Genomic DNA, 25,656 nt, shown 5'->3' on the forward strand with positions numbered 1-25,656 from the left:
GGCCACTGTAGACATTTGCAGGTATTTGTGTGTCGATAGGCATGAACCTGCATCTGACACCCTCCCTGCACCCTTTCCCGAATCTGGCCTCCTCACAGGTGTTTAAAGGGCGAAGAGGCTGGGTGCTGGCCACTAGCGGCTTCCTCCCTCACTTATGCCTGTGATCTTCCTTTCCCTCCTAGCCATTCTGGGAGTGGGTTACCAAGGTCTCCACTCGGGACTCTCTCACAGGCTGGTGTAGGAACCCCAGGCCCATTGGGGAGCCAGGCTCACCGGGACGTTGATCTGCACGCCGTCACAGTCTCCTCGGGATTTGCCTAGACTTGGTGCTCCGTTACTGCAGAAGGAGTCATAGGTGACTTTCAGGGTGTCTGGGAGGTTGATGTGGTCCAGGAAGACTCTGGAGGAAAGTTTCTATGGGAAGGGAGCAGCTACGTTCAGGAGTGACTGGTCTGGCTGTCCCTGCCCCCCAGGCCATCTCACTTTTCATATCCTTCCTGTTTGCATTGATGACACAAATACCCATGGAGAACTCAGTGATTGTGTCCAGATGAGATAGTCAGCTGATGGTTTGCTCTCTGAGACAAAAACTAGGGACAGGTGACCAGCATAGACACAGGCCATGAGCCTTGTGAGGACTGTCCCCTCACTGTTGAACCCTGGGGTTAGCAGAGGAGGAACGATAGACTGTCGAAGTGATGAGAGAGGTGAGACACAGATGGAAGAAGAAAGAGAAAAGGTGGCATCCAGTGAGGAGGCAATGATGACATCACCTGCATCATCCCTGTAAAGATAGAGCTAGAAATGACTGGACAGTGGCCAGGCACAGGAGCCAGCTTGGGGCACCTGGGCTCACAAGGCTAGAGAAGGAAACAAGATTCCCCACCCTGGCCCCAGGCTTGCACCCCAGTCAGCAACAGAGATACTGAACACAGTATGTGCTTCTAGCCTTCAAGACGTTCAGCAGCAGATATGCAGGCAAGATTGTTGGGGACACCTGTCACTAGGAGTAGGTTTCTGGTTTTGGTTGTGTCCTCGATGGTGTCTGAGCGCCGAGCAGTGTTTGGTGCACACTGGTGTCCACCGGGACACTGGGCCTCTGAGGCAAGCAAATCTGAGTGCATTTGGACAGATTGCCCATCCACGAAGAGGAGGAGAGTGGAGGAGGAGAATGGACAAGGGGTCTAGGAGGGTTCGCCCAGAATAAGGTTGGGGGCTGTGATGCAAGACACACCCTACTGCGTGGAAGTCTTCACGAGGTCCAAGGTCACTGTGATGAATGATGGGGTCTCCCTACCCTGGAGGCATCATTTTGCCCTCTCCAGCCACCCACTCCCCGCCGTTCCATGGTGGCTGGCAGGGAGGAGCCTCAGTAAAGCAGGGACTGCCCTTACCATACCAAACCCTGGGTAGGGTCTGGTCCAGGCCAGCCATGCCACCAAAGGACCCAAAGCTGTGGGAAGTGGCAGGCACGTATCCCCTTAACCTTCCTTCTTTCTCCCTGCCATGGCTGTCCAGAAGCATGAGGATCCTGGCAGGAGCCCAAATCTGTCCTCTTCTGCCTGATCAAGGGGTCCTGGCAGCCCTCTGGGCTTTGCTGGAGACTCACGTAATAGGCGTTTTTGATGAGCTGCACCACGTTGCTGGAGTCATCAGACAGTTCCCCCACTGCTGACTTGGGGATGATCTCTGTGAGTTTCTGTTGGCGAGAAGATCAAGCTGGCACTCGGTGCTATGGGCCCCTCCACAGCCACGAGGCTTAGGATGAATGCCCAGGGCTTCCCTTCCTCACAATGGCTCGCATGATGTACGGCTGAATGCAGATAACAGGTCCTTGGAGCAAAACCCGAGGAGCCAGGCCTGGTGTCACAGCCTCTCTCCCCAGCTGAAGGACATCAAGCCCTTAGGAGCTTGACCTAGAAAGCAGCAGGCCTGGAGAGGCTGGGTCTAGTGTCCCAGGCCTCTCATCCCGAATATTTGGGAGGCTGAGGCAGGGGGATCACAAGTTCAGGGCCTGCCTGAGTGACTTAGCCAGAAAGCCTCAGAAGAAAAAGTGAAAAGAGGGCTGAGGGTATGAGCCAGTGGCAGAGCACTTGCCTGACATAGATTAAATCCCCAGTTCTGACTGAAAAAGGGAGGAAGGCTGGGCAAGGTGGTACAGGCCTGTAATCCCAGAACTCAGGGAGGCAGAGGCAGGAGGATCTCTGTGAGGCCAGTCTGGTCTACAGAACGAGTTCCAGGACATCCAAGGCTACACAGAAAATCCTTGTCCCAGAAAATGGGGGCGGGGGGAAGAGGAAGGGAGAGAGGAAGGAGGGAGGAAAGACCAGCTCCAAAACCCTGAATGGAGGTAACACTCCTGGGTGTGGCTGTCCCCAGTGGACATTTCAATCTGATGGCCTCTCTGAGTCGGAAGCACATGTCTGGCTCACTGCGGGACAATATTCCTACCACCTCAGCATGATACCCAGATAACAGTAAAACGTGGTAAAATCACATGACCATTTAAAATAATTTTTTCACTTATTCATTATTTATACAGTGTTCTGCCTGCATGTGTGCCTGCACGCCAGAAGAGGGCACCAGATCTCATTATAGATGGTTGTGAGCCACCATGTGGTTGCTGGGACTGGACCTTTGGAAGAACAGCCAGTGCTCTTAGCCTCTGAGCCATTTCTCCAGTCCTTCCACTTGACCATTTTTAAAGGGTTTCTAATTTAATAGCAACTGTTACATAGCCCTGTGACAAGCCTCTGTAGCAGAACAGGTCTGCTGCCCAGAGGAGGTGGGCCACACCCTTGATTGAGAGGCATCCTACACTTTCTTCATACCTTTCCTAGTGCTATTTATGGACATGCCACACTTCATGAACAGGATTGATCACCGCACACCCCCCCCACAAACACACACACACATACACCTCCACATAACTGACCAGGCCACTAGGGCCCAGCACCCTTCCTTGAGTTTCTGGAATGAAGTCTGTCCCTCCCATGAGTCCGTTGCAGCCTAGCCACCAACCACCTCTGGGCTCTGCCACCCACTTCCTTTGCCCTGGCACAGGACTAGCCCTGGCCAGGAAAGCTGGGCTCCTCTATGTCCAGTCTGCAGATCCTACTCTACATGGTCTGGAAGCGCGTGTCGAATCAGGTCTCACACGTGTGTCTTTGACCATCTCCTAGGGAACAGAGGATCAGGAAGGCCTGTGACCCCTGCTGTGGTCGTCCTTGTCAACTTGATTAAATCGGGAGCCAACTAAGACATACCTCTGGGCAAGTCTGTGAGAGTGTATCCAGGAAGGACCTGCTGAAGGATGAAGTGGGCACCCCCCCCCTGGCCCCCGCCCCCCGGCAGCACCGTGTCATCTGTCTGTCTTTGCTTTTTGCTAGTGAGTGCATCAGTCCCTTCGCACAGCTGCTGTCCTTCGCCAATATCACAACTGAGTATGTTCTTCCGCTATGGACCGAAGAGCTGCAACTTTGCAGGAATCCTTCAGTCCTTCAGTATCAGCTGCGGTGGCAGAGGCCTCCAGTTTTGATGACTGGGCAACTACCAAGCTCTCGGCCTTTTAAGAAAGCAGCCAGCTTTGAAGAAAGCTCTCCAGCTGCTCTTGGTTGCAAGGCATTCTCATGGATCACCTCTTACGGGATAGATTCAGTCAGTTCAGTTCCTCTAGAGAGCCCTGCCCAGTTCAACCATCCAAGGGGTTGGGTGGCAAGTGGTAGGTTTGGGACTCAAGTCTCCTGTCGGGCAGATTTCTCCCTCATCGCCATGCTGTGTTCTGCAATACAACTGATGCCACCAATGGGGAAGAGTTGGGGCCGTCTACAAACCCTGTGAGGGGAGGACAATCCATAGCCCAGTTGCAGACAAGGGCATGGTGTGTGTGTGTTGGGGCTGGGTGTGGAGTGGTCTTCTGCTTCTGGTGGTCACTCTGGCTGGCCGTCATTCCTGATTATGAGTTAAACTACTGCCCTCCATGGCCACTTCCATCACCCACTCAGAGGAGCCCTAGCTTGTCCCTCCTTCTTCCTGATGTCTCTCCAGGGTACTGTGCACTGTCTGGAGCCTGGGAACCCGACAGTAGGAGCGTCAATGTGGGCATGTCTAAGACCCGCCCTGTGACACCATCCTCGGTTCTCACTCAGCAGTGCACTTTCCACAGAAGTCAACTTCCCAGGTATTGTGTACCCCATCTCCACATTCCTGCTCACATCCCAACCCTGTACCCTGCCAGGTTTTTTATTTTTATTTTTTTTTGAAGCAGTGTGGCAGCACAGAGCTGTCACATAAAAAGGGTCAGAACTGGGTTCACACTTGTTGGTATCTATGAGGACAGAGTGGTGGCAGGGAATGCTGAGGAGCTGTGGCCACTCTCAGAGGAGAGGTCAGGTGCTCTGTGGAGTCACCGCGTAACTGAGCTCAGAGTCCCCACCGTGGCCTTCCTAGCCGAGCACTGTTTCGTCTCTCTGAGGAGGAAGCCGCTCCCCTTCTTTAGACATGTCTGGGGTGGTTGAGGTCTGAGGTTCTCTGACCCTGAAGACTGAGCCATCAGACGTTTACAGATCGACTACAACCAGCATCTTTCATGCCACAGATCACATGATAGGCACATGCATCTCATTCTGTCCCGGGTCCTACGCTGAGCAGCTGCTGGGAGCAGAGATTCTTCCAGGGGGAGAGGAGTGGCGCTTTTGCTTTGAGTGGATCCCTGATGCCCACTGTCCAGGAGAGGTCAGTCCAGAGGCTGGGCTGCCTACACCATGCACATTTCAAAGGACAGGAGCCCCCAGGGGGGCAGTAGCTTCTGGCACGTGGGTGTGTGTGGTGGAGGGAGGGCTGTCTTCAGGCCATGAAGGATCCACTCATTCTCGGGTGGGGCTGGAGGTCCTGCTCAGCCATGAGGTCAGCCCTGAGGGGGGAAGGGCCTCTGAAGTTCAGCCCCGTCTCTCTCCTAGAGTTTGCCTTTTCTCTTTCTCATCTCTGATGACTTCACACTGTGGCAGACTGACTGGGAGTCTTGAGGCTTTGCTTAATTCTGTAGGCCTGCCCAGCAAATCAGTAAGCCAGGGAGAAAAGGCTCGGGAGCCTGGCAACACCAGAGAACCTTGTCAAATCCTTGGAGCATTTTAACCTCATCTCCCCAGCTGCCTTTTTAAGGCAGGACACACATATGACATGACAGCAGCCATCGCAGAAACATGGGATGAGCCTTAAGTAACGTTTTGAAGGGGCCACAGGGAGTCACCCCGACCATTAGAAAAAATGTCTATCTCTGCAGCCACTTCTTGCCCTGTGACACCTTTGTATCCAATTACTGCTGTCACAAGAGAGGAATGGGTGCAAGTGGCATTCCTGTTGCATGAGCTGAAGGGTCCAAGGGTCTCCTGACTACGAGAGTGGGACTTTGCCTTCCTCTGGAGGCCACCATACAGGTAAGCCCTCTGGATGCAGAGCCTTGGCATCCTCAGGCCTGACTCAACTTTACAAGGAGCAAGGGCGGCTGCTTCCTCCCCAGGAGGATGGACAACTATTTCAAAGCCAATACCGAATCCAAGATCCAGTTTGGTTTGGGCTTCTGTTTGTTGAGGTGCTTTGGGAAGACTTGTCCCTAACCAACACAGGAAGGTGTCCCCATGGGTCTCCTGATGCAGTAACAACACATGAGTTTGGCTTCATCTGAATGCTGGTTATTCAAAGGGGCTTCTCTTGAGAGAGAGAGAGACAGACAGACAGACAGACAGACAGAGACAGCGAGACAGCGAGACAGCGAGACAGAGAGCACAGAAGAAACAAAAAGAACAAGCAGCACTGTGGAATTTCAAGATGTGGACACTTCAGGGCCTAACTGCAGCCTCAGCTTCCTCCATCAGGATGTTCACACATAGAAAACTGTGGCCCACTGGCCAACCCCCACCCAACCCACCCACAGGCCAGCATGGAAAGCAGAACTGAGGCAACACTGGGCATGGCCTAGCTTGTTACTCCCAACTGAGACGGCCTGTCACTCACATTGCACAAGGCTCCTCTTACCTCATAGGTTTTCACCATCTTCTTCGTCACCGCAAATATGGGCTGGATGTTGCTCTCAGCAAGTTTGTGGGCCAGCTGGCCCACCGAGGGGTAGTCCTGGAGAGAAGGGACATTCTGCTAGACAAGCTTCCAGGAAGCAAGCGTCCATGTGGGCAGAGTATCGATGAAGCTTGCTCAGGGCGGGCCTCACTTGGTATAGAACTACAAGCATGTGACAAGATTGGCAGGAAACCAACCGCTTTGAAATACATGAAGAGGACACTGGCAATTGTGATGGATCTCTTGGTTAATGCCAAGTAAAGAAAGCTACTGTGAGCCACCACTCCAGGTGCTAGATTTTAGACTTCACCCCTCACCACCATGATGTACAATGGATGGACATGACATTCAAGTTTAGGGGACCAAATGGACATAAGATATCCCTGCTCCTGTCCAATGTTAGGAACCCAAATTCTATTTGCTAACAACTCCTAATCAGTGGGTTCCAGGTAGTCCCTGCAGTGTAGTGGCTCAAAAAAAAAAAAATCTTTTGTGGTAGGTAAGGAGTGTCCAGAGATGACCTAAGGCTCTGACAGGGTCATTAGAGGCAGAGAAGGCATGCATAGAGGCAGTGTGATGGATGGGGAAGGCTGTGTCAGGGCCTCTGCCATGAGGACCATTGTCAGGACAGTCTTGCAGGCTTGTGTGGGTGCTAGGAGCCTCATGTTATCACGGGGGCTCTCTGTAATGCCTCTGTGATTTGTTATTTGTGTTAGGAGGAGTCTGGGTTCTGCTGGGATGACCTAGCCATGTAACCCTGCTCTCATCCTGTCCTCTTGTCACTCCTGAATGGCCTTTAACCAGTGTTGATACGGGGGTGTGACAAGGCAGGCAGAGCACTCACGAACTCATTGCTCCTCTTGTACAAGTTATCTTCCAGGTGGCAGTGGCCATCATTGGGGGTCAGGATGGCACCAAGCTTTCCATCACCAGCAAAGTGGAAGCCATCATCTGTGGCAAACACCAGTAGCCTCGTGACATTGCGCCAGCCAATTTCCTCCTGGGAAGAAGACAGCCAGGGATTACCTGCCTTGGTTTCCCTGCAGAGCCCTCAGGAGACTGAGACAGAGACAGAGAAACAGAGACAGACAGAGGGAGAGAAAGAGAAAGAGAAAGTCCTCACCGGGTACCCAGGAAGTGCCTAAGCCAACAGCTCCCAGCATGCCCTGCAGGAGTGTGAGGTGAGAAATGAAAAGTATCTCAATCTAAAGAGATAAACGTCATGACCCTCTTGAGACCTGGAACTAGATTCCAATGGCGCGATTATAAAAGGAGAAAAGTATTCAGTAGTGCCCATTAAAATGCAAATCACCTAGCCAGGAATGCTGGCACATGCCTTTAATCCCAGCACTCAGGGAGGCAGAAGCAAGAGGATCACTGTGTGATCCAGGCCAGCCTGGTGTACAAAATGAGTCCGGGACAGACAAGGCTACACAGAGAAACGAAAAAAAAAAAAAAAAAACAAAACGAAAAAAAGTAAACACCTCCCAACCACAAAAGAGGGGACCAGGGGGTGTCTGTAGGGGAGCTGAGTGCCTGCAACAATTGAAGGAGCGTACATTTGCAGCGCCCACATTATGTACCATGGTCCAACACACAGGGAGAATGTGCGTGCCCACAGGGTGAGCTCCCCGTAAAGCTGGAGAACTAAGAGCCAGGCTGCAGGGGGTTTGGCTTGCTGCAATGATGACGCTATAAACACAGTCTAGGACTGACAGGCAGGGGTGTGGATGAGGATGGGAGCAAAGGACAGGCCTCACCCTCTATTTTTTTTTCTTTCTTTCTTTTTTCTTTCTTTCTTTTCTTTTCTTTTCTTTTCTTTTTTTTTTTCCAGACAGGGTTTCTCTGTGTAGCCTTGGCTGTCCTGGACTCACTTTATAGACCAGGTTGGCCTTGACCTCACAGAGATCTTCCTGCCTCTGCCTCCCAGAGTGCTGGGATTACAGGCGTGCACCACCATGCCCTAACAGTCCTTGCACTCTTGATCTGAAAGGGAAAAAGCTTTAGGAACCAGAAGACCTTCTCCTGGGCAGCCTGGCTTGCAGGAGAGCTGTGAGGGCTGTGAGTGAGCACCGAAATGTGTGGGTGCTTTTCAAAGCTAGGTTGTCCTTCTTTTTTTCCTTATGGCATGGGCCACGAAGGCTGCCCTTCTAAGATTCGGGATGACAGTGAAACCAGATTGGGGTGAGTTACTGAACAGGCCCACCAGCTAGAGTGAGGGGCCCCACAGCACAGGTGGAACCCCTGAGTTTGAGGAAATTGGAGGATCTGAACAAGGACAGTAGCCTCACCGGGCACGCAGCAACTTGCATTATGGCATCCAGGCCACCCTCAGGGGCATCCAGGTTTCCGGAAATCAGTTGCTTGCCGACCTCTGTCTGAAACTGGTTGGAGTTGTCTGTTAACTTGAGCACATGCCGGAAGGCAAACGGGGGCTGGCAGGCCTTCTCCTTGTTGGGACACGGGTTCCTCAGCTTCTCAGGGTGTGTGTTGACAAAGGGCAGCACTGTCTTGTCCACGAAGGACCCGAAGCCTGAGGAGTACATGGTATGAGGCGGGGGGGGGGGGGGGGGGAGACAGAAACAGCAGGCAGGACCCCGGGCAGGACTGGAAGCAGGATAGGGAGGACCTGAAGCCTGAGGAATATCCATAATGAGGCAGCAGGCTCTAGGCAGGACAGTGAGCCTCCCAATGGGGTAACAACTTTCCAAACAAGGGAGGAAGCAAGATGATGGCTGTGGGAACATGTGTGGATGAGCATGAGCATGTGGTCCAAGCATGTGTGTAGCCATGTGAAGGTTGAGCATATGTGAGGTCGTGTACGAACACGAGTGTGTGTGACAGAGCATGTACATGTATGTAGTCGTGTACCTGTGAGACCATGAGTGTTTGCATTTGAGTACATGTATATACATGTAGTCTTGTGTATACAGGCATAGAGGCTCACAAGTGTGACTTGGCATGTGCACAGGCATGCAAATGGGATCCTGGACATGTGCGAGCATGAGTGTACATGAGTGTATGTGCACACGTGAGTCTATGAGCTTGCATCCTGTGTTCAAGCATGCTGTGGGCACCCTCCAACGCAGACAATGAGACAAAGTGCTGTTCCGGAATGAGTAGGGGTGGCCTGTTCGCTTGACCCAAGTGCTTGGTGAACACGCCGGTGCCAGTCAGTGCTATGACCCTCACCCTGTGCCCTTTGCCCTCTGACCCTCACCCTGTAACCCTCACCCCGAGACCCTCACCCGGAGACTCGCCCTGCAGTCTGCTTCCACTGCCCTGTTAGTGCTGTGGTTACTGTGACATAGATCTACTTTTTAGTAATCAGCGCTGCTGGGCTTTTGTCTCTTAAACATCAAAATAGAAACTAAGGAAGAGAGAGAGAAAGGCTTAGGAGGAGTTCACAGGTCTTAGCAGCCTGAGACCAGGTGTGTCCGCTGGTAGAGATTCAGGCTTGACTCTGGCCCCCATAGACACTGCATGAGCAGTTTTCCCAGCTTCTGCTCCTGCAGATCTGCGTTTGTGGGGATCCGCGGTGTCAGGGAGTTCCCGAGGTTGAAGTGCGGGTGTGCACTGTGGGCTCACCGATGCGGCCAGACTCAGTGATCTCGTTGAGGGCCCGAAGCAGGTCACCACCCAGCTTCTTGACATTGTTGAGGTCGTCTAGCATGGAGTAGGAGAGGTCCATCAGGTAGTACAGATCAATGGGGTAGCCCTTGGCCCGCTGGAAAGTCACATTGAAGGCGGCCGCCTGCCCTGTCGGGGGAGAGCAAGGGAAAGAAAGGCTGAGCCCGGCTGCAAGTCTGTCAGACCTCACCAGGTCCCCAAATTCCTATTGCCTCGCATTTACTATGACCTGGAAGGGGCTGTGGCCGGGACACAGGACAGGCAGATTTGAATTCAGAGAAGTGCACTCACTAAAGCACAAGAAGGCCTGCGTGGTGCACTGTGTGTGTGTGTGTGTGTGTGTGTGTGTGTGTGTGTGTGTGTGTGTTGCAGATTCACTAAGTGGAAGCCTGAAAACCCAGACTGTGGCTCTAGAAGCACTCAGACTAGAAGGGCGGAATGCAACCAGGGGGCTTTCAATGTTTACTGAGAAGGCCCAGAGAACTACCCTTCTCTCCCTACTAGGAGGGGCTGCGCCTCTGCCGAGGCTTTCTCCCTCAGAACTGCTCTCCAGGGGTCAGCAGGACCAGGCCCTAGAATCAGGGATCAGGGACAGAGGTCTTGGTGCAGAGGTCTTGTGTCTGCTCGTAGGACATCAAAGAGACAAGCTCTCTCCTCCACTGTCACTAAGACAACCTCCCAGACCCCCCCCTCCCCATCCTTTCTTGTGCTTTCTTCTGCCCCTCGCTGTCCCTGACAACCTGCCCCTTAGATACTGACTAGGTCCTTGTGCTAGTCAGCTTGGGCATAAACCAGCATCACCTGGGAAGAGTCCCACTTCGAGATTGTCTTAATGAGGTCGGCCTGTGGACATATCTGCCCATGCTGCACCGCCGTAATTTATGTCAGAAGATCCAGACCCCCCCCCCGAAAGTGGGTGGCAAAATTCCCTCCCTGGCTCGGGGGTCGTGGTCCAGGTAAGAGTAGAGGAAGTAAGCATGCAGTCATTTCTCTCTGCTCTTGCTTGCGTCTGGACTATGAGCAGCTGCTACAAGTTCCTGCCGCCTTGACTTCCCTGAAATGGTAAACTGTGACCTAAAACTGTGAGCTAAAATGAACTGCCTCAGAGTTGCTTTTCATCTGGGTGTTTTATCACAGCCACAGAAATGAAACTATGATCTTCCACTCTCTTGTTCTGTGCCCCTCCATAGAGAGCCCCGCCCCGTCCTTCACACCCAGCTCCTTGCAGGGTCATCTGCTGGTGCCCCTTGTCACTGTGGCTACAGCTACAATGAGCCTGCCCACTGCAGGTGTCCCACCCAGGCTTACTTCACTGCATCTGACCCAGTAGAGCATGTCTGGGCCAAGCCTGGTACAGACACACCGATATGCACTTCCTCGGGTGCTTGCCAGCGCTCTTACTTTGCCAGGACTGCCTGAGTCCTCTGAGAGTAGAACTCAATGGTGACTTCTAAATGGCTTGTCTTTCCCCTTTTAAACAAGGCACAGAGCACAGTGCTAAGAGAGGGTCCAAGCCGGTCAGTGGTGGTACCTGCCTTTAGTCCCAGCGCTTGGGAGACAGAAGCAAGCAGAGAGCTCTGAGTTCGAGGCCAGCCTGGTCTACAGAGTGAGCTCCAGGACAGCCAGGGCTGCACAGAGAAATCCTGTCTCAAAAAAAAAACCAAAGGGAGGAAGGGAGAGAGAGAGAGCAAGAGAGCGAGAGAGCGAGACAGAAAGACAGAGAGAGCAGAGACCAGTGCACCCAGGACACAGCTCAGACTTTGAAGCAGCTTTGTGAAAATTACAGTTGTTTGTTTGTGGGAAGGGGGTAGCTTGTGCAAACACCACACGGAGGTCAGATAACTACTTGCAAGAGTTAATTTCCTCTCTTCAATCTTTGGGTCCTGGGGGATTGAACTCAGGTCTCCAGCTTGGTGGCAAGCACTTTCACTGGCTGAGCCTTTCACTAGTCCCAGAGCTCCAGTGGGGAGATGAGAACTTCTCAGTGATGTTCATCAGCCAGCTCAGCTCACCATCCAACCCAGAGACATCGATCAGCCCAGGCAGGCAGGTGCAGGCTGAGCTTCCAGATATACCGTTCACCTGGCCCATCCCAACCAGATCCCAAACCTACCTGGTCGCAAGTAAAGCGTCACTTTTTGTGGAGATAGCTGCTTCTGTCCCCCGCGTCGGTCATCCTGTGATTCAGCATGGCTCCTGGGATCCATTATGTCATCGGCTGGACAACCCTTCGCCAGCAGCTGTGCCCGTGTGTCGCAGCGCAGGGAGTCAGGCTCCCCTGGCCCAGTAAAGTTCTAGAGGAGGGGTCTTGGGTCAGGCAGAGGGCATAGTGCTGCAACAGCAGAACCCTGCCCTGGTTCCTCCGTACTTGCCCTGGAAACTTCAGTTAGCTATTTCTGTGGAATGCCGCAATCACCTAGGAAAGACCAGACTCCCAGACAGCCTCAGTCCCCCTGACAGCTCTAGGGTCTCCCTGAGAGCGCTAGGTCACTAGAAACATAGACAATAGACCTTTCTCTTTTCGGGCACTGACTCCATCAACCTCCAGCCAAAAAGCTGATCAGCAGCCACGAGCTCAAGTGTTGGCCAAAACCCGCTAGCACCTTTCTGCAACAGGACCCTTTGTCCCAGGGAGCTCCCACCTCCCAAAAGGACAGGGGTGAGCTCCTTGAGCCAATTGGACAGCCCTTGCTGAGACCCAGAGCAGAGCTTGGGGTCAAGTCTCTCTCAGTTGGTAGGGAAAATAGTTGATGAGAGGAGGGGAGAGCCCAGGACACCTTCATCTTGACCACTGTCTCCCTTCCGAAAGGCCCCTGGGTCTGACGTGGAAGTATCTGGTCCTGAACCGGAGGCCTGTTTCATCCAGAGCAGGTCTGGCTCAACTGCAAAGTGCTGAAAAGCACTGGCACTGCCTGTTTGCTCTCTTAGAAGAACAACCACCCAGAGATGCAGTAGATGCCACTCCTCCAGTGCCTCCACTCTGTGTTGGCTTTCAGAGCCATATCTTAAATTCTCAAGAAACACAAGCTGCTGGTACGGTGGCGATGCCTGTAACCCCAGCACTCAGAGAGGCAGAGGCAGGCAGATCTCTGTGAGTTGGAGGCCAGCCTGGTCTACAAAGCAAGTCCAGGACAGCCAAGGCTACACAGAGAAACCCTGTCTCGAAAAACAAAAAACAAACAAACAAAAAAAAAAAAAAAAAAGGAAAAAAGAAACAGAAGCCATCAGCGAGACTAGAGAGAAGTTAATATGTAATCCTATAGAACAAATGGTTTTTTCAGATGAGAAAAATGGCTCAAGAGGAAGAGAGAAATGGTTCATCCAGGGCTTGGACCACAGCCCTCAGCCACAGGATAGAGGTTACAACATCAGGCCTCTTGCTCTAGAGTTTTTCCTATGGCGGGGGTGGTTCCTGGAGACAGAAGCCAAAAGCCTGTGGGATGGAGAAGAGGAGGAGACTTGGCACAGAATGCTGGGAGCCCACTTCTCAGGAAGGCCTAGGGGTCTTCTGTAACTCTAAATCTTGGGTCAGGGGAGGAGAGGCCAGAGTAAAGTTAGCACAGCTGGTCAGTTCAGAGTAGGAAAGTTCTCAGCACAAAACAAAAGTCCTATGAGTGACACCCACAGTAGCTTTGAGGGGCCCAGTGACCAGACATGGACAGGTTGAAAATCAAATTAAAAAAATAATGGTCATACACTAGCAGGGTGGTGGTAGCACACACCTTTAATACCGGCACTTGGGAGGCAGAGGCAGGTGGATCTCTGTGAGTTCGAGGCCAGCCTGGTTTACAAAATGAGTCTAGGAAGCCAAAGATATACCCCATCTCAACCCCTGTCCCCCCAAAAAAGAGTCATAAACTATTGACCAGAAGAGAGAGAGAGAGATAGAGAGAGAGAGAGAGAGAGAGAGAACCATTTTGCTGCCACTGCAGTGGTACTGGAGCCTGCCTGAGTCACCAGTGAACAGACTTCAAGGTCAGAGATGCAGTTTGGTGGAGAAAGAATCCTAGTGCTCTGAAGAACCTCACAGATGAGCCTGTCACTCACTGTGGGGGGACACAGGAAGTGAGGAGAAATCTGGAAGATGCCACCTTCTGAAGCATCCTTAGCACCAGGCATGGAGGGACCACATGTGCCTCATGCAGTGCACAGAGGCTAGAACCATTGCCTAGGGTCCCCAGCGTAACAATGGAATTGAACCAGAGGACGTGCTGGGCTGGAGGTGCCAAGGGACTTTGAGTGACAAGGACGGAAAAATTTGGAAAGCTGGGAATGTTCTGAATATAAGGAGATTAAAGTGATATCCTGCATGACCTCAGACTACAACAGTGAGGGAAAAAAACAAAACAAAACATGAAAATCTGGCAAGACTTGCCTATGGTTTGCCCACTGGGTTGATATGATATGTTCTGGGTTTGAAAACAGGATCAAATATGAGCATGCATGGGTGGTGGTGGTCAGTGCTGATTATCAACCGGACAGGGTCTGAAATCACCTGGCCTCCAGGCACACTGGTGAGGAATTGCGTCAGCTAGGTTCACTGAAGTGGGAAGAGCTGCCCAGTGTGGGTGGCACTATCCCGTGTGGACTGAAGAGAAATGAGACAGGAAGTCCAACATGTACATTCATCACTGGCTTCCTATCTGTGGATGGGATGTGACCACCCGCCCGCCCCCAACCCCCGCAGCTCTTACCAGTTTCTGGCACCACGAGCAGCCAGGCCCCGACTGGATACAGTCCCGGCAGTTGCTGGCTCTGTACTTGGTGCACTCCTGGGACATGGCTGGGGAGATAGACAGGCTGGATGAGGGCCCTGCATCCACCCTGGATGCCCTCAAGGGTGAGTCGGGGGCAAAGGTAGACGAGGCTCTGGGGAAGAAGGTCCAGGCGAAGGGCTCTGAGTCACCCCAACAGGATTCAAAGCAGAACTCTAGAGAAAGTCACCCTCCATCTCCTGCTACATAAGAACAAATGCATTCACGCCTGAGACTTACTCTCAGGGCCTGGTCCTTCCTCAGCCACCTGGGAACTTAGACCCAAGGGGTCATGGGATGGGCCTGCTGTAAGGGAATGTCATGTGTAGGGACAACTCCACAGAACTCACCAGTTCCCAGAGAGAGCAGGCCAGCTACAACAAGCAGCAGTGAGTGTGGGCCCAGCATGTCCTGTGGAGAGAAGGGCCAGGTGACTCCAGGTTGATCCCCTGAGGAGTTTTTTCTTGTTGGCCTGCTGCCCTTCTGCCATCGGGTATGAGAACCAGACAGGGCCGGCACAGATATCAAAGTCCATGAGGAAGAGGCCACTTAGGCACCACAGGGAGGGCTGTGGGAGCTGAATATTGGCTAGGGTGGCCAGATACCTAGAAGAACAGGCATACACACACACTCGCGCATATACATACAGAGCATGGGGGGAGGGAGAAAGGGAGAGAGTAAGAGGAAGAGGAGGGAGAGAGAGAGAGAGAAGGAAGGAGAGAGGGGGAAGGAAGAGAGAATGAGAAAGGAAGAGAGAAAGGGAGGAAGGTAGAGAGAGGAGGAGGAAGAGAGAAAAAGAGAGGGGAGGGAGGGAGAAAGGGAAGAAATGAAAGAGAAGGGGAGGGAGAGAGAGAAGGAGGAGGAAGGAGTGAAGGAGGGAGAGAAAGAAGGAGGAAGAGGGAAGAAAGATGGAAGGGGGAAGGGACGGAGGGAAGGAAGGAGAAAGATACAGAGGAGGAGGGAAGGAGGGAGGAAAATATATGCATACCACACAGGCAAGCCCATCTCCATTCTGCAAGTGCAGTGACTCACATGGCCCAGGACTATGGCACCTGTGCACCCCAAGTCCATAGTGAGCTTGGACCACAGGCCTGGTTGGCCCAGATAGCAGAACCGGGCCCAGGCAGAGCCATGAACTTGGGAGTATTTGTGGGACAGGACTGAGCTGGCTTACTGCCTGTCTCTGGTTGTCTCAGACACATTTTGGAGCCTTGATTCTAGTCTTTCCCTGGAGGAGCTAGAGCTGGTGATCCTATTAAAGTCACTGTCTCAAGAAGGGGAGAATATGTTTTGCAGAGCTCACCCACAGCCTGAACTACCCTACTGCAGGCCACCTGCTGCCATGTTCCCTGAACCACAGCACTCTATCCTGCTTACAGCCAGTGGAACCAATGGCCTTGAAATAATGGGGGGCTAGCCTGGGCTGGGTATGCAGAGAGGCCTGGCTTGTGACTTCTCTACAGCTGGACACTGGCAAGTAAGGCGGCTCCCAGATTCTCATAGATTCTCATCCTGGAAGTAGCTAGAGAGGCCAGGACTCAGCCCGAGAGAGGCCTAGAATGTTCTGGGTGGGGTGGCCCTCGGGTCTGACTTCCTAAGACATGAGAACTTGTGTCAGGCAGGCAGGAAGAGATACCTGCTCCAGGGTCCCTGTTGTCAGAGACAAAAATCAACATGCCTTTCAAGCCATGACCAGCAGTGGTCCCTGACATCTATCTTTGCTTCCTGAAGCCCAGCGTCCACACTGAGGCTCTCTGGGAGGTATGACACCACCTAGGGCCACCCCACTTGGGGGTCCTATGGATATAGGCCCCATGTAGCCCTACTTCCGACCTTTCTAAAAGTGGTCTGTGACCACAGAAAGTTCACCTCCAGGGGAGATGTTAAATGAGGACTGCTCCTCCCCACTGAAGGAGAAGCAGGACTTCCTCCCCGGGTTCCTGAGTTTAGCAAGGTAGGGAGATTGTTTCTGTGTCTCCCTGTCCCAGGGCACCCAGCTGAAGCTGAGGCAGGTGTATTTGGTCCCACTTCTCCTACATCCTCACTGATGATGGTGACACACATGTCCACCAATAACTCTCTTGGCTGGTCTGGGGATTGGCACATGTCTCAGAGATCTTCAAGCTGGCACTGCAAATCCAGTCAGCCTTAGGACAGCCCTCTCTCTGAGGCCATGGCTGCTGTGGGTGGAGAGTGTGGATAGTCCTTTCAGGGCACGGGCATGGTGCTTCGGGGAGCAGCCTCTACAGATACCCCCCCCCCCAGTTATGATAACCGGAATTCAAACTCAGTTTTCCAAAACAGGGAAACTGAAGGCTCTGAGCAGCAGCAGGGTATAGATCTGGATGTCACGTTATACTTATATATACGCATGCTCTCTCTCTCTCTCTCTCTCTCTCTCTCTCTCTCTCTCTCTCTCACACACACACACACACACACACACACACAGGGAGGGGATTGTTCACCAAGACCAACCCACAGACCACACTGCTCTGACCTTGACCACAGGAAACCTTCACCAGGGTAGCCACCTCCTGCAACTTGTTCTGGGTGTAGAGCCCTCAGAACTGAGGGCTGTTGGGAGGAGCCAGCTCCACCTGCTCTGTATGCCCCACAGAGGACCCCAGACAATGACAGTGGCTTGAGCTTGCCAGGTAGATAGATGAAGGCCAAGCTCCCGGGAGGTTGCAGAGCCTGGGACTGAGCGCCTTCCCAGCAGCCAGCTCCTGCCTCTGTGTGGCTAGTTCCGGGGCCTTGAGTGAAACCAGCATCACAGAAGCCTGAAAGAGCAAAGACTATCTAGTTATTTCTGCCTCCTTTTCCTCTGTATAACAGGAGCAGCCCATAGGTGTTGAGGGCTAGGCCGATCTAGGCTTTCCCTGAGGCCCTGATATATGGAGAAAGAACATAGTTTCTTGTCTAAAACCTGTAATATGCTTATCAAGGCTAGCAATGGCCTGAAGCCAGGGCCTTGGAGAGCTATGGCTTCATCCAAGAACTCAAGTAACTCTTCCCACCCTAAGGGGCTATGGTTACCAGTCCCAAGGCTACCTGTGTGCTCAGTCTCTGATGTCCTTGAGATATCCCATGTTCCCCTTGTGCGATACTGCTTGATTAGCTTCTCAGGACTCAATCTCATTATATGATAGTATGTTTGAAACTGCCTCACATCTTCTCTAAAAACTGTATATAAGATGCTCCTCTTCTCCTCCTCTTTCTCCTTCCCCTCCTTCTTTTTTCCTTTTTTTTTTTTTTTTGAGACAGGGTTTCTCTGTGTAGCCTGGCTGTCCTGGAACTCACTCTGTAGACTAGGCTGGCCTCGAACTCAGAGCTCTGCCTGCTTCTTTCTTCCTTCTGAGTGCTGGGATTAAAGGTGTGTGCCACACCCGAGGCCCCCAGCTTGCTGTACTTCGTAACAAACTTGCTTGGCATAAGTCATCAGCTTGTGTATGACCTCTTGACCCCAGATTTCCTGTCTTCTTTATCTTCTCACCTCCTAGCCCTCCCTCTTAGGACCCTATCACTGAAGAATGGTCAGCTGGCCCAGGTCTCACGTGTAGCCTGCGTCTGAATGTTGCATTTCCGTGTGTCATACTTTTATAGCTGGACGTAGCTGGTCCCTCCACTAGACCTGAAAGCCAGCAAATGAGGAGGCCTCTGGTCACTGTAGCTCCCAATTCCCAACTGTGTCACCAGTCTAGGCAGGAGGACAAGGGTGAGTAAGGGTGTCTGAGAGGTGGAAGACCTCCTCATGGTTACCTAACAGTCCTGCTGAGGTCTCCTCAAGCTCCTGGGCTTCACTGGGGCTTCTCGGTTCTTTGAGCAGGTACCCTCACCAAAGCATGAAGTGCAACATTATGCAGAGGCCTCCTGAGCAATTCTATCCCTGGCAGCTATCAAAACTCAGCATCAGAGCCACCCTTGATCTACACCCTCTGCTAGACAAGAGCTGTGTCGCAACCCAGGAAGTGGTGAGAGCAGTAGGCCCCTAACCCTGTGAGGCCTAGGTTTTCCTTCCCTGAAGATTCCCTTGGGGACTATGGCATCTAATGAAGGAGTGAATAAAGACCTCACTTCGTGATGAATAAAGCACCTGTGATGGAAAAGTATCTACTTTATACATGTCCCCATGAGAAGTGACACGGCAAAAGGGGAAACAAGAAACAAAAGGCAATTTAGGCAGCCTGTGTGGTAACACAAATGTAATCCTAGCACTTGGGAGGTGAAGACCCGAAGACTAGGAGTTCAAAGCCACCCTCAGCTACATAGTGAATTCGAGGCCAACTGGAGGTGCATGAAACCCTGTCCCCCAAAAGGGGGGAGGTGGTAATGTAAGAAAGCCAGCAGAAATGGGGTGAGTCTAACAAGAGGCAGGTGGTGGGTGGCTTCCTGTCTCAAGTCACAGCACATGGGACTCCTGGCTGAGAGCAAAACAGGCAAAGACTGGCAGAGCCCCAGGGTGCTTTGGAGGGAGAGTAGATGGAGTCTTAGGGCCATCCCTGTCTCAGGAAAACAAAGATAAAGGATGTGGTAATCTCAGGTGATCACAGCCCCGCCTTGAACTTTTTCACCAAAGCCCAGTGTCAAGATGGAGTCACTTCTGCCTTTACACATTCACAAAAGAACCAGGGGCAGATGGGCTCCAGGGTGCTGGAACATTGTTCCAAGATCAAGGAGCTCTGGGCTAAGGAATAGGGGCCAACAGAAACAGAGCGAGCAGCTGGCTTCAGAACCCTGGATCTAGGATTCAGAGCTCTGTGCAGACACAGGAATGAGGGATGCCCTAATTCCTTTTTGTTGCTGTGATAAAAATACTTTGACCACAAGCAAGTTAGGGGAGGAAAGGGTTCATTTCAGCTTACAGGTTACAGTCATTTTTGAGGGAAGAGAGGGCAGGAGCTTGTAGAAAAGATGGAGGAACCCTCACTCTCCCACAGGCTTATGCTTGGCTAGTTTTCTATACAGCTCATGACCACCTGTCCAGAGAATGGCGCTGAGCACAGTGGCATGGGCCCTCCTACACTGATTAATCATCAAGATATTTCCCCATAAACACACCCACAGGACAGTCTGGTCTAGGAAGTTCCTCAGTTGACTTAATGCTGAGTAAAACGGACAAAGTTAATTAGGACAAATGGCCCACAGGAACAGATGGAGGAGCTGGGTTCCAAAATACTGCGTTTGGGATCCGAGAGCTCCAGACCGGTGAGAAACCCTGTTTCAAAGGAGGTGGGGTGGGTTGTAGGATGACAGCTGAGGTCTTCTGACCTCTGCTCAAACGCCCAAAGGAACACACACACACACACACACACACACACACACACACACACACACGTGACAGAATCAAGAGGAACGTATTCAACTCAGTTTTAGAAAATAAAGGAGAGGTGGAGAGATGGGGGCATGAGGATCAGAAGTTCAAGGCCATTCTTGAGTGAATTTCAAGCCAACCTGGGCTATATTAAAAACCTATCTCCAGGGCTGGAGAGATGGCTCAGCGGTTAGTAGCACTGGCCATTTTTCCATAGGTCCTGAGTTCAATTCCCAGCAACCACATGGTGGCTCATAACTATCTACAATGAGATCTGGTGCCCTCTGCTGGGCTACAGGCACACATGCAGGCAGAACGCCAAATACATAATAAATAAATGAATCTTAAAAAGAAAAAAACAAGAAAACAACCTTTCTCCAGGAAAACTCACAAAAGATACAATGGGGAAAAAAAAAGAAATGTGTGTATCCTAGAGTGAAGAAATGAGAATGATGGTGGCACACGCCTTTAATCCCAGCACTTGGGAGGCAGAGGTTGGCAGATCTCTGTGAGTTCAAGGCCAGCCTGGTCTACTGAGAGAGTTCTAGGATAGCCAAGGCTAAAATACAGAAACCTTGTCTCAAAAAATGAAAACAAACAAACAAACAAAAAAAAAACCAACCCCAAAATAGAGGAAAACAACCCAGAGATTAAAATAACTATTAAAATAACAAATTTCATGCATAATAAATTATATAGAGGAAACCATTCATTCTAGTACAAACAACAAACGGTAAGTTTCCTCTGTCACAGCATCTGAGAAGTTAATGATAAAAAGTGAGCGTTTCGGAGCAGCATGCACTTCCAACAGGTCATCCAACAGGCAGGACACAGATGCTAAAGGACATGGAATACCCATCAAAACGCTGGCATTTCTGGAGTAGCTCTCAAATGGAAGATGGCTCTGCCATTTTAACATCGTGATGCCCACCTGTGGTATGTGACCCAGCGGCAGCATGGTGTGGACAGCTGCTGGAGGGACTCATTCTCATAGTGAGAGTGAACGGATGGGGACAAGGAAAAGCCGTGGCTCAAAATGCTCCCGATCTCGTGATTAGCATCATCGCCAGTATCTTCAGTCTCCTCCATACTCTGTCTGTATTTTCCAGCTTGATATAGTACTTGTGCAGAGAGCCTTCTTAAAAGCTCTAGTAAACACGCTATGGGAGCTTACTGCTCGGGGCTGGAGAGATGGCTCAGAGGTACATACAAGCAGAACATTGTATACATAATAAATCTTTTTTTTAATTAAAACAAAGGAAGAGGGCTGGAGAGATGGCTCAGAGGTTAAGAGCACTGGCTGCTCTTCCACTGAGTTCAATTCCCAGCAATCACATGGTGGCCCACAACCATCTAGAATAAAATCTGGTGCCCTCTTCTGGCAGGCAGAACACTGGATGCATAATAAATAAATAATTTTTAAAAAGGAAAGAAATTACTTCTCAAGGTCCCAAAAGTTATTAGTGTTTCTGTCTCCACTTCCAACATTCCTTAGGAGAGTTCCATCATGACAGTGGGAAGAGCGAACATGACCTCACCCTGGTATGGGAACCTGTTCACCAGGCCTTCACTTGCTGGCTGCTTAACTCTCTCGTTATTCAGTCATTCACCCAGCAAGTGCTTGCTGGTCTCTTCTGGCTACTACAGACATGGCTGCTCTTTTTATTATGTCTAGAATGTTCTGCCTGCATGTGTGCCTGCATGCCAGAAGAGGGCACCAGATCTCATCATAGATGGTTGTGAGCCACCATGTGGTTGCTGGGCATTGAACTCAGGACCTCTGGAAGAGCAGCCAGTGTTCTTAACCTCTGTGTTAACCTCAGTGTTCTTAACCACCTCTCCAGCCCCAACATGGCTACTCTTAAAGATTCTTGGACCTTATTTTTCTGTACCCTGCAGCACCCACCCTGCCCCCACAACCTCCACCTTGTTTCTAAAAGTTCCAGAGTTCCCCTCACCCCAAACGGTACCATAGGGTACAGTTGCTGGCTTCTCCTGTGGCTGACCTTGAGTATCCTTAGGCCCTGGAGCTCAGGGAAATCCCTGCCTACTGCTTAGACAAGAGGCCTCTGTCTTTAGAAGCTCCCAAAAGCAGCAGCATTGGGGCCTCAAAAGCCCTGCATTTCTCATTGGCAAGATCTGAGCATCCCAGAGGCCTGGCATGCCCATGTTCACATCTTTTGCCTACAGGCCATTACCTGCTGCAATGAATCACTGGTAGGTACAGTGCTGTGGAAGGCCCACTGGGGTCAAGGACAGCTCCTGGAAGTGGACAGATGTCCTCTAGAAACAGTGATAGATACTATATCGCTCACAGTATCCCTACTGGCAGGTGGGTTAGCCGTGTCTCTGATAGCTGATGCCTGGCCCCAGTCTGTGGGTTTGCTCCTAGAGGCTCAGAATATCACATAGGCCACATAGCCAGGCATAGCTACAAGTGAGGTACACATCAGCTCCCTTCCAGGGCTGATGCTCCTGGATGTAGGCCCAGCTGCACAAGCCACTCCATCTCCTCCCTTCTTACTAGAGGCAGAAGATGCTGCACAGGTGACTCTGTGTGGCTGAGCTACAGGCATGCATTGGTTTTATTGCAGGGCTGGGTGTTCCTAGTCAGGAATTTTCCAAGATTAACCTCTATGTCAACAGACTCAACAAAGTGGATTTTCCTCCATGGGGCAGCAGGTCTCATCCTATCATTTCTGTGGAGAACCCTGAGTACTCTAGACCCTGAATTAAGGCCCAGCTTTCAGGGAGCTGCTGGGGTGATGCTGTAAAATAGCACTGTGAGGCTGATCTATGGCTTCCTGCTTGGCCTATTCCTGAAGCAGCCAAGGCACTTCAGTGCCTTTATCTTCCCCAGCAGCGCCAAGCAGTAGTGGATTCCAACATTCTTAGATCCCACACAGACCATCTCTGGACTGGCTGCACGGGTAGGTCAGTGTTCACTGGGATCCAGGGGAAACCCAGCAGGAGAAGGCCCGTAAGCTCCTTATTCCAGTGTTGGCTGCCTTGATGCCAGGAGGGTGAGTAGCCCAGATGCTCTGTTTCCCAAGGAGGGCACATACCCAGCATGATCCAGGGCCTGATCTGAGCTCTGCACATCAACCCGTATGGGCCAACTCTTTACCCAGAAATCACTTGTTGGATGATGACAGGGGGACCTGACCCCAGCTTTATGACGAGGACCCTGACTGTGCCACCAGCCTGCTCTTCCCTGAAAAAGGACTAGAAGACTTTGCCTGCTTGGAGCTCAGAGTGACCTTGGCCTTCACTTGCTGCTCGCCCAAGGCTTTAAACAAATCCTGTCACACCAACTATGTGCAATATCCACATACAGAGGGAAGGCCTGGACCCCAGGCAGCAGAAATAGGGGCTTCACGGAGAGTGCAGGAGTCAGCAGCCACCGGGCTCCAGCCACTCGGCACACCTGGGCTACCTGTCTCAGCCTGGCTGTACCCCTCACTGTAGGAGTATCACAGAGACCCGCTCCACGGGGCCTGGGATTCACTCAGCCATGTGGGGCCTGGGAGGGATCTAGTACTCCCATTTGAGGTCCCGTTTATGCAAAAGACAACGGAAACTAGACACAGCCAGCACTGGGTTGGCTGCCCGATGATCTCCTGAACATCTCCCAAGGTCTCCCTGTATCCGGGCAGAGGGCACCCTGAGCTGTTTTATTTTGTTTTATTCAGAGGCTTGAACTGTAAGCTCTGGGTGACTGGGTGCATTTGGGAACCTCAGCTGAAACAGCTTCAGACAGGCCCCAAAGGGCAGGGATGTGAATGGAGGGGCTGATTCAGGACCTGCTCCTCCCCACAGAGCCATCCCACCAGGGTCCTATGCAGTGACCACGCCCCGTTCACCCCTCTCTACAACCCTACCATCTGCAGAGGGCCACCTGTGCCTGAGTGACAAAGCCAGAGTTGGTGGGAACCAGGGAGTGAGTTTTGAATCATTGTTGACTAAACACACTTGGAGTTAGTGGAGCTGGCCAGCCCACCCTCTCATTTCAGAGTCCAGCGGCCTACCCAGCTCACACCCTTTCTGCTCAGGGAGCAGAACAATTCCTCTCAGGCCCTGTATTGAAGAGAGCCCCTGTGAAGAACTTCCTGCAAAGGAAGATTGTATGGTTCCTCCACCCCTACAGTCGACTATAATTTGCCCCAGCACAACGCATGCCTTTGGCAAGACTGTGTCCACATAGGTCAACAGAAAAACAGAACTATTGGAGAAAGGTAGAGATAGGCAACTTGGGCCTCTCCAAAGCCATCTAGGAGAGACCTTGTTCATTTCACTCCTGCTTTGGCAGAGGTCCCTGGGCCTAATTCATGTATGTGGCAGATATCAACAATTACTTGTCTGCTCACTCACTCTGGAAATGGAAAGGGTGTCTGCCACCTGAGGCCTGGCCTCAGGAAAATCACCTCACAGGATCAGCCAGCCCCTCAGCAGCTATAGCCCCAGGAGGCCAATCTCATAGGACTGGGTGCCTCCATTCGCCTCTGTCTGGGATGTGGCTCAGCGGTTCCTGGCCCCAGGCCTGGCCACCACTGTGTGTGGGATTGTTGGGCAGGGGACTTCCTCATTGGTTGGTAGGCTGTGGGCTAGGCTGAGTGGTTTGTAGCCCAGGTCCCAAAGACTTGCAGGGTAGACTGAGAAGTCCCTTCCTAAAACACAAAGATCTCAAGTCCCTCCATTATAAGGCAGATGGTGGCAACAGACATCCCAGCAGCTCTTCCTCCTGCTCCCTGCCTTCGACCTGATGCCCACCTCATGACCACAGCTATCTACTTCCAATCATGGTAGGTGGGTGACAGCACATGTCCTCTTACCCTCCACAGCTTGTTCCGGTCATTCCCACTGAGCTGCCATAGCTGCTCTTCCTCAGCCCCACTCGTCCAGGCACCACCACAGAGAGGCGGATCAACACAGTCCTCTGCCTGATGACCCACATTCAGTTACAGAAGTTCCCAGATCTCCTGGGACCCTCTGCCCTAGGGTGGCACCACGCCTGCCTTCAGCGGACATCAGTCAGGAGGGGCTGACTAACCAGAAGCCACATATAAAAGGTCTCAAGACCTTTTCCTGCCACATAGGCTGGGTGAGGGATGTGGAAAGGCTACCAGGGCCCGTTCTGGGGCTGGGCTCATGAAGGGAAATTCCACAAGAAAAGCATTTTCTGTAAGAGCTACCTGAACACAGGAGCCCTGCACTCACCCCTCTCGGTCCCAGGAAGCCTCCACTCTGTGAGTCTGGGTGACTGGCTGTCTTTGCTTGCTTCTTTCCAGCTGGCTCTGCGGTTGTGTCTACAGAGCACAGCGGCTGAGGCCCCAGCCTGATGCTTCCTGTTCTAAGTCAGCACCCAGGAGGAAGTTGAGTGACATAGGGCTGGTTGGCCCACATGTGGGTCTCACCCCAGCCCCTTTACACGTGGGATGTTAGAGAAGAGACACTGAGAGAGGGTGGGACCTGTAGGTGATGACGAGCTTTTGCCGCAAGAGAGGAGGGGCTGCTGTTGGACGTAGCGGTCGCTGAAGGCATCAAGGGGCTCTCTAGTGTGTCAAGAAGAGGTAGGGATGCAGGGAACGGCAAATAGAGGCTGATTTTGTGGGTTCTCAGCCTGGGAGAGGGACCCAGCTTACAAGGGAACGGGCGGAGGCGGTAGCCCACTGAAGGAAGCAGGTGAGTGGGAGGAGGGAGGTTGGAGGAAGGTTCCTGGGCAGAAAATATGGGGCGCCGAGTGATGAGCTAAGTCGCATTGTAGGTACTCAATCACAGTCTCCACACAACAACTTGTAAGACCAGAGGGAGCAGAAAGAGAGATGAGGAGTGGGAATCTTTTAGCCCAAGATTGGAGATGCTATGTTGAGAAACCGTTGTTAAATTTTT

General features: G+C 52.0%; 1 protein-coding gene across 2 annotated transcripts in view; it reads right to left on the reverse strand.

The window, feature by feature from the left end:
- Itgb2 (integrin subunit beta 2) overlaps window positions 1–25,138 on the reverse strand; it is a 31,846-nt gene extending 6,708 nt beyond the window's left edge. Inside the window, exons 1-10 of one of the 2 annotated variants that reach the window (XM_021630932.2) lie at window positions 24,985–25,138; window positions 14,807–14,867; window positions 14,397–14,485; window positions 11,816–11,996; window positions 9,661–9,831; window positions 8,364–8,605; window positions 6,917–7,072; window positions 6,034–6,129; window positions 1,610–1,699; window positions 274–414 (exon numbers count right to left, since the gene is read on the reverse strand). In XM_021630932.2, the coding sequence (XP_021486607.1) occupies window positions 274–414; window positions 1,610–1,699; window positions 6,034–6,129; window positions 6,917–7,072; window positions 8,364–8,605; window positions 9,661–9,831; window positions 11,816–11,996; window positions 14,397–14,485; window positions 14,807–14,864 (1,224 nt within the window). In that variant the 5' untranslated portion in view covers window positions 14,865–14,867; window positions 24,985–25,138. Of the gene's footprint in view, window positions 1–273; window positions 415–1,609; window positions 1,700–6,033; window positions 6,130–6,916; window positions 7,073–8,363; window positions 8,606–9,660; window positions 9,832–11,815; window positions 11,997–14,396; window positions 14,486–14,806; window positions 14,868–24,599; window positions 24,619–24,984 lie in introns of those variants that run through there. The other variant, XM_060369298.1, reaches the window with a different exon arrangement.
- Between the last annotated feature and the right edge of the window lie 518 nt (window positions 25,139–25,656).

This window comes from Meriones unguiculatus, chromosome 16 (genome assembly GCF_030254825.1).
Source record: "Meriones unguiculatus strain TT.TT164.6M chromosome 16, Bangor_MerUng_6.1, whole genome shotgun sequence".
NCBI classification, from domain to species: Eukaryota; Metazoa; Chordata; class Mammalia; order Rodentia; family Muridae; genus Meriones; species Meriones unguiculatus.